Source organism: Mustela nivalis (genome assembly GCF_964662115.1).
Source record: "Mustela nivalis genome assembly, chromosome: 14".
Lineage (NCBI taxonomy): Eukaryota > Metazoa > Chordata > Mammalia > Carnivora > Mustelidae > Mustela > Mustela nivalis.
The window spans coordinates 87,698,489-87,714,509 of NC_139033.1; the positions used below are offsets into that span (position 1 = coordinate 87,698,489).

At 44.5% G+C, this 16,021-nt stretch overlaps 1 protein-coding gene across 3 annotated transcripts in view; it reads right to left on the reverse strand.

Moving 5' to 3' along the window:
• OSBP2 (oxysterol binding protein 2) overlaps positions 1-16,021 on the reverse strand; it is a 160,550-nt gene that overhangs the window by 117,916 nt on the left and 26,613 nt on the right. For all 3 annotated transcript variants that reach the window (XM_082697998.1, XM_082697997.1, XM_082697999.1), the window contains exon 2: positions 9,434-9,642. In XM_082697998.1, coding sequence (XP_082554124.1) covers positions 9,434-9,642 — 209 coding nt within the window. The remainder of the gene's footprint in view (positions 1-9,433; positions 9,643-16,021) is intronic.

Here is a 16,021-nt window from a genome sequence, read left to right on the forward strand (position 1 = left end):
GTCCCTTTTCCCACATTGGGTTCTGGGTAGGTATCCCTGTGTCCTGGGCCTCAGGGACACCTCAGGCGTAGCTCATCTCTTCCTCCGGAGGGTCAGGGGCACCCAGCAGCCTACTCTCAATCCCCACCAGAGAGCTCCTCCAAGGCTGGGTCCAGGCCTGGGCCTGTTCATCTCAGTTCCCCACACACGGCTCAGTCCTGGGGATACAGAAGGATAGGAATCAAGAGCCCTTGGTGACAAATGCATGCACTTTACTCTTTTAAGGAACATCTCGGCTTCAAGCAACCTCACATTGCTGGACTGCTTGCTTGCTTTCACAGAAAAGGAGCCTGGTGTCAACAATAAAAAGCACCATAAACGGAGGGAGCATTAACTGAACAAACAACATCTAGGGAGTCTGAGCTCCCGTTGCGTACTTGGAGAAGCCCGACCAATTTTTGGCTGAAGTCCATTTTCTTTAGTGATTATTTACAAAAAGGTTAAAAGAAAAATCTTTTTTCCCCCACATAGCGGAAAGAAAGAATCGACAACTATGTCAGTGTCATTTTTGTAAGGGCTCTGTGCTTCTGATCTCTCGAGGCCTATTCAACATGACATAATTCAGTGTAATGAATAAGGATAAGTAAACTCAAACAAGGAACCCCAAACACATAGGCAGGAGGAAATCTGGGGGTCTTCACTAAGCAAAACAGGGAATACAAATTGACTGGAGAAAAGATCATTGGGTTATAGGGATCTGACAGGACATGGTGCCTCACTGCTTTCAAATCATTATAATTTGAAATAATATGTAAGCAATTCCCTTCCCTTTGAAGGGGTGCAGGCAAATCAGCCCTTCCGGGGGATGAGCCCAATGGCAGCTGTTAAGCAAACCCCTTCTCAAAGGGGTCGAATTAACTAAAGTCCTCAAACCATTAGATACAAGGTCCTTGGGCCAAAAGTAGGTCCTTCTGCTGTATGGGGGCTTCTGCTGCTGACTGAAGGGGCTTGGGTCTCCCGGGACAGGCTGAGGGATTCTGTGCTCTGACTGCTGAACCAGTCTGCCCTTCTGGCTACTGTCCTCCCTCCAGGAGCCCTGTGCCCCCAGCCACATGGAGGCCCTAGCTCCAGAGCTTGGGCCACCCCTACCAGATTGACCTCCAACCTCCCTTTGGGGACTGCTGGGCTGAGGGAGGATGCAGCCGGAATGCACACAGCATCCCCCAGCCACAGAGAACCCCCAGGGTCCCTGAATACATCTGTTCCTTTGCTCCAGCCATTCCCATCCCCACCGCCTGGACAGTCTTCCTTCTTCCCTGCACACCCCCACCTCCATCTCCATATTTCAAACCCTTCCTGTCCCTCCAAAACCCATCTCAGCTCTCCGCTCCTACAAGCAGCCTTCCCTGACGTTGTTCCCTCTCCCACCCACCCCAGCGGCGACAGCCTCCTACCTTGCACTGCGCTAATTCACCTGCAAATCTCTCTAACCTCCGTGGGAACTGTCACGCCTCGTTCCTGAAGTTTGAGTTCATGTAGGACTATGCCATTTGAATGACGTTCGTTCCCTCTGAAAGGTTAATATACTGTGCAGAGGTCTACTGGGGGTGATGTTTTAATCTAATAAAAACTACTGTGGCCTGGAGATAGGTGGTTCCTTCTTTTGGCCCATTTCAGACAACAAGCAAGTTAAGGCCACAAATACAAAACTGGCAAGCTCAAAAGGCCAAGTTTCAGGTGTCTAAGGGGCAAGAGAGCAGAGACAGACACGGGCTGCTGAGGGCTGGGCTCCAAGAATGTGTCCAGGTCCTGGGCTTGGCAGAAGGCCCACAGCTGGGGCAGAGCCACTGTCCCAGCACCCAGAGTCCTGATTGACACAGAACCTCCCCCAAGATGACCATGACTCATCCCTCTCCACCCACCAGTGGCATGTCCCTAGCCGAGGAGAGAGCAGCTCTCTTCCCAGGGATGCAGACCTCTGCAGCTGCTGTGCTGCATTTCAGGGAAATATGTGTCGGTGGAGGTAGGTCGTTTTAAAAGTGAAAGCATTTCTTCCCTTCATTGTTCAAACACCCTGGGTGCTTGACTTTCTGCGGATGAATCTGTCCTATCCTCTGCTATGAGCTGTGGGCAGGATGATTTATGAGTGCTGGGCCGCACTCCCTGACCACAGTGCTGGGATGAATGGAATTGGTCGCCCACAGCACTACACACTTCCCATATATTATCCTGCAATGCTTCTGGTTCCTGAGCAGGGGTGCTGAAGATGAGGAATCTGGAGCTCGAGAAATATTCACTCATTCGACTGAGGCCCCAGAGCTGGCTGGAGCTCAGTGAGAAGCCTCACTAACCATCCATTTTGTAGGTAAAGAGACAGAGATCCCCAAAGACACAGTGACTTGTCCAAGGTCAGAACTGACCCTCTTCGGCTCAGCACCTGGCCCATAGTACCACAGAACATTCTACCAATTTGGAAAGTGAATGGCAAAAGAAACACAGCTCAGAAGGACAACCTTCCTCTTGAAGGACCCTTGGGACCTCCACCCCCAGCCCAGCTCTCTGCTCTGCTCTCACCTTTTGGCTCCTGTGGATAATGGATGCTATGAACATTCCCGTACAAGTTTTTGTTTGAACACCTGCTTTCAATTCTTTGGGGTGTATACCTCAGAGTGGATTTGCTAGGGTCCTATGAGTGATTATATGTTTAACTTAGAAAGCCCTAAAACATTTTCCACAGCAGCTGCACCATTTTACCTTCCTACTGGCAATGCTTGTGGATTCTAATCTTCCACATCCCTAACAACACTTACTTTCCTTTGTTGTCTTTTCTTGATTTTTGTTTTGATAGTTGCCATCCTAATGGGTATGAAGTGGTGCCTTGTGGTTCTGATTGTCATTTTCTTAATGACTAACAATGCTGATTATCTTTTCACATGTTTAGTAGCCATTCGGATATCTTATTTGAAGAAATACCTATTCAAGTACTCCATCCCTTTATTTCCTGGATTCTAGACTCATCTAAAACTTGTCTTGCAAATATTCTCTCCCATTCTGTGGATTGTCTTATCTCTTTCTTGGTAAGTGTCCTTAGGTGTGCAAAAGTTTAAAATTTTGATAAAGTCTAATTCATGTATTTTTTTGTCTTTGGCTGCTTATGCTTTTGGTGTCATATCTAAAATGCCATTGCCAAACTCAAGGTCATCAATTTTTACTTCTTTTTTTTTCTTAGAGCATTATGGTTTTAACTCTTACATTTAGGTCTTCGATGCATTTGACTTAAAAAAATATCTTATTTATTTGACAGAGAGATCACAAGCAGGCAGAGAGGCAGGCAGAGAGAGGGGAGAAAGCAGGCTCCCTGCTGAGCAGAGAGCAGAGAGAACAGAGCAGAGCGCTTGTTTTTCTATTCTCTATTTCATTTATCTCATTTATCTCTCTGCTGAGCAGAGATCCTGATGTGAGGCTTGATCCCAGGACCCTGGATCATGACCTGCGCGAAAGGCAGAGGCTTAACCCACTGAGCCACCCAGGTGCCCCTCTTTGATGCATTTGAGTAAGTTTTTGTATATGGTGTCAGGTAGAGGTCCAACTTCATTATTTTACTTGTGGATACCCAGTCTTCTCAGCACCATTTATGGAAGAGACTATCCTTTTCCTATTGAATGACCTTGGTACCCTTGTTGAAAATCCATTGCCCATATTTCTAGACTCTCAATTTTATTTTATTGATCTTCAAGTCTACCCTTAGGTCAGTACCACACTGTTTTGACTGTTGTAGTTTTTTCCTTAAAGATTTATTTATTTTTTATAGAGAGAGAGCATGCTGAGGGAGGGGCAGAGGGAAAGGGAGAGAGAAACTCAAGCAGACTCTGTGCTGAGTGTGGAGCCTGACGTGGGGCTCAATCTCACAATTCTGAGACCTTGTGATGCTGAGATGAACACCGGAGCCAAACCAAGAGTTGATGTTTAACTGACTGTGCCACCCAGGTGCCCCTTTTGATTGCTATAGCTTTATAGTACGTTTTGAATTGGAAAGAGTTCTCTAACTTTGTCTTCTTTTTCAAGACTGTTTTGGCTATTTTAGGTTCTCTGGGATGGTTTTTTCTACTTCCAAGAAAAAGGCCGTTGGAATTTTGGTATGGATTTTACTGAATCTATACATTGCTTTGGGCAATACTGCCATATTAATAATATTAAGTCTTCCAATCCATGAACACGTCATTCCATTTATTTAGGTCTTCTTTAATTTCTTCTGCAATTTTTTAAATTTAGTTTCCAGTGAACATCTCATCTTTTTGGTTAAATTTATTCCTCAGTATTTTATGATCTGTAAGTTCGTTGATCTGGTGCCCTATAGCTTTGCTGAATTTGTGTATTAGCTTTAAAAGTTGTGTGTGTATGTGTGTGTGTGTGTGTGTGTGTGTGTGTATTCTTGGGGATTTTCTATACATAGGACTGTGTCATCTGCTTCTTTTCCAATTTTCCTTTTTATTTCCTTTTCTTGCCTAGTTTTACTGCTTCCTTTCCAATTTTCCTTTTTATTTCCTTTTCTTGCCTAGAACTTCCAGTACAATGGAGAAGAGCCATGGTGAAAATAGTTATCCTTGTCTTGTTCCTGATCTTAGGGGAAAACATTCAGTTTTTTACCATTGAATATGATGTTAGTTGTGGGTTTTTCATAAATGTCCCTTATCATGTTGAGGAAGTTACCTCCTAGTCTGACTTTGCTGATGTTTTTATCATAAAATGTTTTTTATCATAAAAGGATTTTGTCAAATCCTTTTTCTGCAACAGTTGAGATAATCATGTGAGGGTTTTTTTCCTTCAGTCAATGTATTGTATTGTACTGATTGGTTTCTTACATTGAACTGCTCTTGCATTCCTGGAATAAATCCCACTTGGTCATGGTGTATAATCCTTTTGATATGCTGTTGGATTTTGTTTGCTTATATTGTGTTGAGGAATTTTACATCTATTATTCATAAGGGGTAATAGTTTATAGTTTTCTTCTCTTGGGATGTCTTTGTTTGGCTTTGGTATAGGGCCAGGCTCACAGAGTAAGTTAGAAAATGTTTCCCTCCTCTTCATTTTTTGGAAGTTTGAGAAGTATTGGTATTAATTCTTCTTTAAATGTTTAGTAGAATTCACCAGTGAAACCATCTGGTCCTGGACTTTTCTTTGTTGGAAAATTTTTGAGGACTGATTCAATCTCTTTACTTACTATTTTCTATTTCTTCTTTAGTCAGTTTTGGTAACCTGTGTGTTTTTAAGAATTTGTCCATTTCGTCTACTTTGTCTAATTTGTTGGCATACAATTGCTCATAGTATTGTTTTATAATCCTTCTGTTTCTGTGAGGTCAGTATGTCCTTATAATGAAAATGTCCTCATTTTCATTTCTGATTTTAGTAATTTGAGTTTTTTCTCTTTTATTCCTAATCAGTCTAGTGAAAGGTATGCAAATTTTGCTGATTGTTTCAAAAACCAACTTTCGGGGGAACCCTCCTAAACTGTTGGTGGGAATGCAAGCTGGTGCAGCCACTCTGGAAAAGAGCATGGAGGTTCCTCAAAAAGTTGAAAATAGAGCTACCCTACGACCCAGCAATCACACTACTGGGTATTTACCCTAAAGACACAAATGCAGTGATTTGAAGGGGCATGTGCACCTGAATGTTTATAGCAGCAATGTCCACAATAGCCAAACTATGGAAAGAACCTAGATGTCCATCAACAGATGAATGGATAAAGAAGATGTGGTATATACATACAATGGAACACTATGCAGTTATTAAAAGAAATGAAATCTTGCATTTGCAGCGACATGGATGGAACTAGAGGGTATTATGCTGAGCAAAATAAGTCAATCAGAGAAAGATAATTCTCATATGATCTCCCTGATATGAGGAATTTGTGAGGCACAGTGGGCGTTGTGGGGGTTAGGGAAGGAAGAAATGAAACAAGATGGGATCAGGAGGGAAACACACCATAAGAGACTCTTAATCTCACAAAACGAACTGAGGGTTGCTGGGGGGGGGGTGGCTGAGTTATGGACTTTGGGGAGCATATGTGCTATGGTGAGTGCTGTGAAGTGTATAAAATTGGCAATTCACAGACCTGCACCCCTGGAGCTAATAATACATTATATGTTAATAAAAAATAAAAAACTTTCAGTTTCACTGATTTTTCTCTATTGTTTTTCTATTCTCTATTTCATTTATCTCAACTCTGATATTTATTTCCTTCCTTCTCCTAGCTTTGGCTTAGTTTGTTCTTAATCCAGTTCCTTAAGATGGAAGGTTTGGTTACTGATTTGAGATTTTCTGTCTTTTTAAAATGTATACTTGAGTGCTCACTTCGGCAGCACATACACTAAAATGTATATTTGATAGCTATAAATTTCCCTCTGAGCACTGCTTTTGCTGTATCCCCTAAATTTTGGTATGTTGTGTTTTCATTTTCATTCATCTCTAAATGTTTTCTAATTTCTCTTGTGATTTCATCTTTGAATCATAGGTTGTTCAAGAGAGTTTTGTTTAATTTCTACATATTTGTGAATTTTCTCATGTTTCTTCTGTAATTGATCTCTAGCTTCATTTCACTATAGTTTGAAAAGACACTTCTAGGATTTCAGTCTTCTTAAATCTATTGAGACTTGTTCTGTAGCCTGACATTTAGTGTATTGTGGAGAATTTTTTGCATCCACTTGAGAAGAACGTATGTCTTCTGCTTTTTTGGGTGAGTGTCCTGTGCATGTCTGTTAAGTCTAGTTCGTTTGTAGCATCCAAGAGTTGTAAGCAGTGCAGTTATATGATTAAATTCCCATTTTTTAATATGTCATTCTGCCTGTGGTTTGGAGAACTGACTGGAGAGGAAGAGATTGTTGCCGACCTCCAGATGAGAAGGGATGGTGCCTGGACTGGGGTGGTGGCAGAAAAGCTAGGGAGTAGAAGATGTTTTCAAGCAAGTAGAGGCAGGAAGTAGGCTTCCTGCTAGATGAGAGATGGTCCACGGTGTAAAAGGAATAGATGGGTCCTGGGATGACCTGCAGGGGATCTACCTGGAGTGCCCTTGACCTAGCTTGGTCACTACCAGCCAGAGTCAAGGAGAACCACACCAGATTGCCTTCCCTCCTTCAGGATTACCTGAAACTGACTCCATGTGAAAGTCACAAACCACAACTCTCCAACATCAGCCTGAGAATGGTGGGAGAAGGCTGTTGCCTTGCAGAGAATGCTACCACAAGACTTATTTTTTAGGAAATAATCAACCTTTCTATAAAAAGCACGGTACCTTCCTAAAGACTTCTCCTTCACATACATTAGTTCGTTTATGTTTCAAAATACCCAAAGGAGAGGAATCCTACCATTTCTCATCAACATATAGCAAGTGCTATTTTAAACTATACCTGAATATTTGTCCTTTGTCCTTAGCTGAGAGGCTAACCCCTGGGGAACAAAAGACATATACTGTGTTGCCAGTCCCTGACTATGCCAAGGGGTATGAAATGAAGGAAGGTGAGCCTGAGGTAACTCCCTCTGGGGGTCCCAACCTCTCCTAGAAGAAGTCCAGGCTTAGCAATTTTTAGCACTCCCAGCTGAGTTAACAAGCAGTCACCACAGTGGCTTTCCAAAGACTTCTGAACAGAAAGCATGAGTGTTACTTGGGGTCTCAGCATAGCCTTTGCCTAAGATGGCCCCCACATCCTCCTTCACTGGGAAATGGAGTGATACCCGGGGGACCCCCTGCCAAGCTCAGCATCACTGTTGACACACCAGAGTCACACAAATGCTGAGCCCAAGGAATAGTCACCAGGGGCCTGGGGGGTGGAGGGTGGAATCCATGCTCCAAATGTGTGAGACCAGAAGAGAAGATCAGACTCATGTTCAATGACCTTGCATGTGCACTGAGAAGCTAGTACTGGGAGAGACCCCACCACAACAAGCCTAGGGATGGGGCATGGTGACTGATATCACAGCCCCTCTCACCCTGCTTCATGCTAGAGCTCCTTCCCCACGACTCAGTGTCTCCCTAACCAGCCTGTGTAATAGAACAGAGGCTGTGACTCGTTCTCACCTGGAGCCCTGCCTCCCTAAAAGAAGCCCATACACATCTAAGGAAAGATGCACCATTTTGTGTTAACTTCAGAAGAATCACAGTTTCCCAATCTCTCCTCATCATGTGTGTAGACCTAGTTTTCACTCATCTGAAACATGTGCTATCACTCTCGGTGGACAAGGCTATGGAAAGCAGAAGTTCCCGCACCTGCTACAGGGATCTGAGAGCACAACCCCTATGGAAGGCAGCTTGACAATCTCTCAGAATTACAAAGACACACTCGTGTTGGCCCGGCAACCCCACCCCCTGGAACGGATACTTCATTTATACTTCTGCAAATGTGAAATGGAAATGCAAGGTTACTCACTCCAGCACAGTGTGTCATAACAAGATAAACAACTTAAGTGTTCAACAACAGGCTTTGGATTCAGTAAACTATGATACATCCGTGTAACCAAGGGCTAGACTATTGTAAAAACAAGGAGGAAGCTTCTTATGTGCTGATAGGGGAAAAAAATTCCAAGATCTATTGCTAAATGGAAAGAAAGCAAGGTGGAAGACTGCATTTAGTTTAAAATAAGAACCAATTTGGGGGCACTTGGGTGGCTCGGTTAAATGACTGCCTTCGGCTCAGCTCATGATCCTGGATCCCAGGATCGAGTCCCACATCGGGCTCCCTGCTCTCGTGCTCTCTCTCTCTCATTCTCTCTCTCTCTCAAATAAATAAAATCTTAAAAAAAATAAATAAAATAAACACCAATTTTAATATATACGTAAAAGACACAAGGTAGCTCTGGTTGCCTCCTGGGGGGATCACAGGGTGGGAGGTCAAGGGCAGGCTTTATTGCATGGACTTTTGAAACTGTTGACTTATGAATCATATAAAGACATTGCATATGAAGAAAGTGACCATATGAAAGTAAACACTTAGATGTCTTGCTCCGGATATCTGAGCCGGCCTTCCACCCAAGCACAGGCAGCAGCTCTGGCTAAACGGTTTTTCAATCTCTGTAACAGGCCTGGGGAAAAGTCTGGCCCCAGACCCAGATGCACGATCCCACACTCCCACCCCTGCTCTGCCTCTGGCTCTCACACACCACAGCATCTGAAGGGTCTGCTGAAGTCCAGGAACCAGACTTGTCCAAAGAAAGACACACACAGCCCTGCTCACCACAAATATTTCTGTCCCAAGAACCGCCAGCCAACCTTGACCACCTGAGCCTCTCCTTGCTGAGAATACGTGGAGCTAAAGGGGAAGAGTGAACGCATAGCTCCGCCTTCCAGGGCTGGTCTGGACTGGCCTGGGTCTCCTGGTCACCACCACCCGCAAACGCTTTCGATGCCCACTTCTCTCCAGACCCACGGCCCTGCATGTACACCCGCTCACCAAGTGCTCACTACCTGAGTGGCTGCTCATCATGCGGACAGCCTTGGCCTTGGCCAGCTCCAGGGCGGTGATCCACTGCTGCCGCTCCACCTCCGAGCTGGCCTTGAGGTGGTAGGTCCTTGCCCCACTGGTCAGCACGATACCGCAAGAGTCCTCCGTGTCAAAGTGCGCGGTGGACAGGTTGATGGTGCCACGGCAGGTGTGGGCCATTTCCCCCTGATTTCTGTAGGATGCAAGAGAAGGAATCGAGTGAGGCTCCCAAACTAAATAGTTCTAGACTAAAGAAAGCCTTGGGGCAAATCCTCAGAATCTCAGACCTTTGGCACTGGGGGAGACCATGGAGTCGGAGCTGGATGGGACTGACTGGAAGAGGCTCCGCTGGGTGGAGATGGCAGAGAGAGGAAAGGACTGCATCAGGGCCAACTGCAGGGGACACCTGCGGTGCACTGAGCCCTTGCAGACACCGGGAAATGGAGAAGGGTGACCCTCTAGTGTCCTGTGAGGCAGTGTAGTCCTCTAACTCCACTCCAGCTTCCTCCCACCTGTAGTCTCAGAACCACAGAGTTGGAGCAGGGGACACTCTGCCACTGAAAATGAGATTAGGGACCTGGAACCTCAGGAAATGAACTTGGAGGCACCCCCTAGCAGGAGTGAGTTGGAAACAGGAGCGAGCTGGAAACAGCAATGGCTGGCCTAATGCAGTGTGACCTCATGACTGAGTGAGGGACTGAGCCTTTCTTGGTCATAAGATTGTGGAGCTAATGGTACCAAATTAAGGGGAAGCTGAGGTGACCAAAGTGTGGGACACTCCCAGCTGTGACCAGTGTCTGAAAACGGAGAGCAACCATCATGACTGGATCTGCTTAATTCACCCCTTCACAACTCAAAGAAAATTCAGCACCCTCACGATGTCCCAAATCTCCTTCCACAGAGAGGGTTGGAAAAGGAGGAGCCATCGGTCAGCATGTAACACTGCCAGCAACAGGAGCTCATTCAGTAATTCTGTGGCCCTCTGATGCTCCTTCATTCCCCCTGGCTATTCCTCATCTGTCACTTTCTTGATTCTTTTACTAGTCCTATTTTCTTAAAGATTTACTTACTCATTTTTAGAGAGTGAAAGCATGCACACAGGTGAGTTGCAGGTGGGGCAGAGGGAGAGGGAGAAGAGAATCTCAAGGCTGCTTCCTGCTGAGCATGGAGCCCAACAAAGGAGCTGCCCGTGGGGCTTGATGCCAGGCTCCATCTCACAACTCTGAGATCATGACCTGAGCAAAATCAAGAGTCAGCTGCTTAACCCACTGAGGCACCCCTCTTCTACCAATTCTAAAGTCAAATGAAATGACACTCAGTAAGACATTTGGCTTTCATGTGAATAGCGGTCGCCTTTTACGATTCCTTCCTGCTTTGGTTACATTCCCTAGAGAAGATGACGTAGATGGACACAGAGGTCCAGCTCAAAGGTGCTGACATCTTCCACTTGAAGGAGACCCCTTCTAATTTACAAAACTAGAAAACTGGGCATGCCTATTGGAAGCTTGCCCTTTTGGGTTCAAGAACTTTTAGGTTAGACCTATTCACGTATTATTTTTTGTTTAAGATTTTATTTGTTTATTTTACAGAGAGAGACACAGTGAGAGAGGGGCACAGACAGGGGGAGTGGGAGAGGGAGAAGCAGGCTTCCCTCTGAGCAGGGAGCCCAATGTGGGGCTCCAACCCATGACCCTGGGATCATGACCTGAGCCAAAGTCATCCGCTTAACAACGGAGCCACCCAGGTGTCCCAGGACCTATTCACGTATTAAACAGTCTAGTAATTAACCAAAAATGCCACTGTGGCTCAGCTCAAAAAGGAGAGGGATGTGAATATTCCAGACAGAGGGAACCGAAGAGGCAAACACCATGAGACCAAGTGGAGTTTACAGCTTTCAGAGAACAAGAAAAAGTTCCGTGTGGCTGGAGCACTGAGAACAGCAGAGTGAATGAGAAAAAGATGACGCTGGTAAATTTTATAGGGACCAAATGTAAAGCCTTGCAGATTGTGTTAAGGATTTAGACTTTTATCTCAAAACTAAAACAGTGGGCCTCCTGGGCCTCACATCAAGAAAGAAGCAGGTGTGGTCGAGAGTCACAGAAATTCCTATAGAAAATGGGGGAAAAGTAGTACCTGGAGTGAGATATGATATGGAAGCCTGGCCACTGTGTGGTATGGGGGCTGGGCTGGAAGTTATCCGGTGGCTATTGTATTGGATTACAACCCACTGACCAAAATAAATACCCTGAGTCCATGCTGAGGTAAGTATATAGTTGAAGGGATAGATGAATGGGGAAGAAGGGACAGATCTTAATAAAAGCAGATGTGATCATAGAAATAGAAAATCACTGAATGCAATGTGGGATTCTGGATTGCATTATAAAATTTTCAAAAAAGACATTAGAGAAAAACTTGTGAAATATGAATAAAGTCAGAGGTTTAGTTGATAGTATCATATAATGTTAATTTTCCACTTTTGACAATTGTACTTTGCTGAGATAAGATGTTAACATTAGGGGAAGCTAGGTGACTGGTATATGAGAACTCTTTGTACTTGCAACTCTTCTGTAAGACTGAGGTTTTTTTTTTCCTTTCTTTTTCCTCTTGTTAGTAGTAGATCACCAGTTTATTACAAAAGTACAAAACTCAGGAACAAACAGATGGAAGATACATAGGATAAGGTAGGGGAAAGGCTATGGGGTTTCCATGTTTTAGATACATAGGATAAGGTAGGGGAAAGGCTATGGGGTTTCCATGTTTTCTGAGCACATCACATCCCCAAATCTTCACATGTTAACAACCTGGAAACTCTGTGACTTCAAAATTAAAAATAAAATTTTTAATGGTGCCATAGCACTCTTCTCAGGACCATAGCTAATATGAAATCTCGTATCTGAATCTTGAATTCACTCACCCTGAGTCTCAGAGATGGAGATATTCCCAAGGTCACTGAAGGACAGAAGCCCTAAACCACCCCCATAATGTCTGGTTCTGGACTAGGCTCCTCACAGAGTGAGGAAAAGGCCCTCCAAAAATCACTAGAGAGGGATAGGGTGGCTGGGCGATGGACAATGGGGAGAGTATGTGCTATGGTGAGAGCCATGAATTGTGTAAGACTGATGATTCACAGAACTGGACCCCTGAAGCAAATAATACATTATATGTTAATAAAAAAATAAAATAAAATAAAAATCACTAGAAAAAGAAGAGGAGAGTGGTAGGTAAGTCTCAGGGAAAGAGGGAGAATCTCCCAATCAGGACAAACTGAAAATCTAAATTCAAAACCCATGAAGAAAATCAATGCTAACAAAGAAAACAACAAAGTCAAATGCTAAGCAGATAAATCACTTCACCCAAAAATGGATCTATCAGAAAGATATTTTTAAATGAATATATATAGGCTTAATATTCTCAAAGATAAATGTGTAACATCAATAAAGAGCAATAATTTGTGAAACAAAAACTGGAAAAACAAAACAACAGGTAGACATGAAAAAGTAACAGGAGATTTCAGCAAATGAAAATATAGCAGATAAAATTCACCAGTCACCCAGCATCCACATCAAAATTTAGCTGTAATTCTTTGTAACTAGAGTTAATTTTCATTAAAAGACAAGGAGATTAATTCTTCAGTTTTAGTTTTCTGCATTACTGTCTCTACACATGTGAATTTAGGAATTAAAGGCGCATTAAAACCATCAATGTCTAATACGTTTGCTTGCCTTGGAATTTAACTCTGTTCTTTTTTCTTTAAATGTTTTGTAGTCAATCCATTCTCCACCAGTAGCCTGCTCTTTGTCCTGTTACTCATTTTTTAAAATTTCACTTGGGGAAATTTTCAATTTCAATTTCAAAGTAGGTCCAAAAGGGTCTAAAATTCAGGGACATTTCCTAAAATTCATGCTATTTTCTGGGAGTAGTACACCTACCCATGTTGCCTGTAAAAGTTTTTGTTTCTCCCACTGTGAGTTCTGGCTGAGGCAATCCCTTCAATGAGAGTTGACCTTCTAGGGCCACCCAGCAGCCCAGATGGTAGAAAAGTTAAGCCCCACTCATGGCACACTGTCAACTTGGGTTTGCCTGCTACACTGGCAACTCCTGTCCTACCCACCCTGGGAGGGGAACTTTGGAGGTGTGCAAAAACCCCAAACTATCTATTGTCATCGAGCCCTGGGCATCTTCAGTGCCTCAAGACAAACTAGGCCATGTCCTAGGTCCTGCCATTTATGTCAGAACCCATATCCAGAGCACATGATTATATATCTTCTGCCCGTTTTTAAAAGAAACTCATTCTGTGGCATTACTTTACATTTGGTGGACACTTCAAGCATTTAGAACAAGTAGAGACAAACTATGGAACACCTGCAATAAAAACTTGAGAGGTTAACTACAACTAACATCATTCTAAGTAAGTCACACTGACTCTCAACCAAATAATATTTATCCAGTTCTTATGGCCAGTATCCTCAGCAGAGATGAGAGTATGACAGCAGCTATCAGAACTTGGAAGTCTCTAATAGTTAATGTTAGCACTTTGGCTTGTGGCTAACCCAACCCACCTATGAGTACAAACCTTATGTACCAACTCAGAGTCCTAAACTACTTCTCTTATTGCTCTTGGTACTTCATTTGGCTTGAGTCACCACTCCATTTCTGGGCTTGGAAGGGATGCTGAGTGTCAGAGTATGGGATCTGGCTTCCTGACTGGCCATCAAGAGACTGGATTTTTGCAACCCACTAATGAGAAGATGTTAGCATCCCACAGGCTGAACAATGACCAGTGGCAAGTGGGAAATAGATGGGAAGGTAAAGTCTCCTGATTTTTGCCCCTCAGGGGACCTTTCCAAAGTATATTTTATCCTTGCAAACCTTCTGGAGAAGTTGATGAGCCCAGAGAACATGAGTAGTCTCTGTGACTATAGTTTGCTATGAAGTGGGGGCCATCCCATTAAAGTCTCACATCACATTACATCTTCCCCTGGTCTTTCTTCACCTTTTTGCCTCCACATCACCAAGGCTCATCTTGCTGAGTGTTCAACCTACCAGTAGGAGGGACTGACACTAAACCTCCATGGCATGACCCACTCTTTGGGAACCATAAGAAGCTACCAATCAGATTAGACCACTTTCACCTTGGCGGGGGTGCAGGGGGTTGAGATATTTTTTCTTAGTGGAATCAACATGTTTTCTGGTAATAGGGTTGCCTTTGGCAGCACTACAGTCCACAGTTATTGAATCCTCACGTGCTGGCCTGGATTCTCATATGACACAACCTCAGGCCGAGTCACCCATTTCAATCAAGGCAGTGAACCAATGACTACTGACTGGAGTTCACTGCCTTGGTTGAAATGTTGTTTCTCATGAGCCACCAGCCTGACAGAAGAATGGAATGGCTTGTTGAAGGCTCAGCTGGGGCATCTACTGAGGAGATGTATTGTGTGTTTGAGGATCTATCCTCCAGGATGAAGTGTATGTCTTGAACTGACGACTGATATCTGGGGCCATATCCTGTATGATTACAGAAGGTGGGTCCGGGAGAGGCCTTGCTCACCATTGCACACGATGACCTCTGGCAGAGTTCGTGCTCCCCATCAGCTGGGCTCAGCTGGGTCAGAGGTTCTCCTTCCAGGGAAAGGGAAAACACAACACAATAAGGTTTCTATTCAACTGGAAGCTGACACTAGTCCCTGGCCACTTTCTGCTCCTCGGGGCAGTGACCAACAGACCAAAAAGGGAGTGACAGTACTGCTGGGGTTACTGATGCTAATTGCCGTGGAGAGTGAGGTTAGTGGCACATATGGGGATGGGAGGGGAATGTCTGGAATCAAGTTGGGAGGATTCCCTGGAGACTCTCTCAGTATTTCCATGTCTGCTAATGGTTATGAACAGGCAAAGCAACAAGGAACTCAGAGACCTCAGGACAAACATCAAAGATCAGCCAAAGTGCTAGCAGAGAGTGAAGAGTTTCTAGAACAGGTGGTGGAGGAGGAAGATCACGAATATTAGTTATAGTGTCAGGACAGACTCAGCAGCAGCAAATGGGCTTGTCTCGCAGCCTTCTTGCTTCTGTCTTCCAGGGAATCCCAGCTGGCCACCCGGAAGGGGACGCTGTCACTGGCTGGACTTGCACCTCCCCTCCCATGGAAGGGGTAAAGACGTCTTCGTTCTCTCAGGAGTATGGAGGTCCCCACATCGGAGGAGGAGAGCTGACACCATGGGAGGGCACGAGTGGACCTGAGTAGCGCAAGGTGTGGAGCATATTGGACACAAACCTTGTGCACCTTCTCAGATTCCCTCGACCACCTCCTTCTCTGTCTCTCTCTCAGTCGGTACCTCATCTTTGCCCAATCGTCCCTTCACTTCTGGTCTTTCGTGAAATGCCACAGTGGGAAATGAGAGGTGAAAACAGAGGGGGCAGATAAAGTCCCCCTCCACTCTTCCTTCTGCAGACTTCGCAGGGGTATGTTTTCTCCTTACCTATCTTCCGGAGAAGCCCATGTGCCAGACCTGCTGTGTCTCCCTGCAGCTCACTATGGTGTGACATCCATCCTCCCACTTCCTGGTTCTGCCTC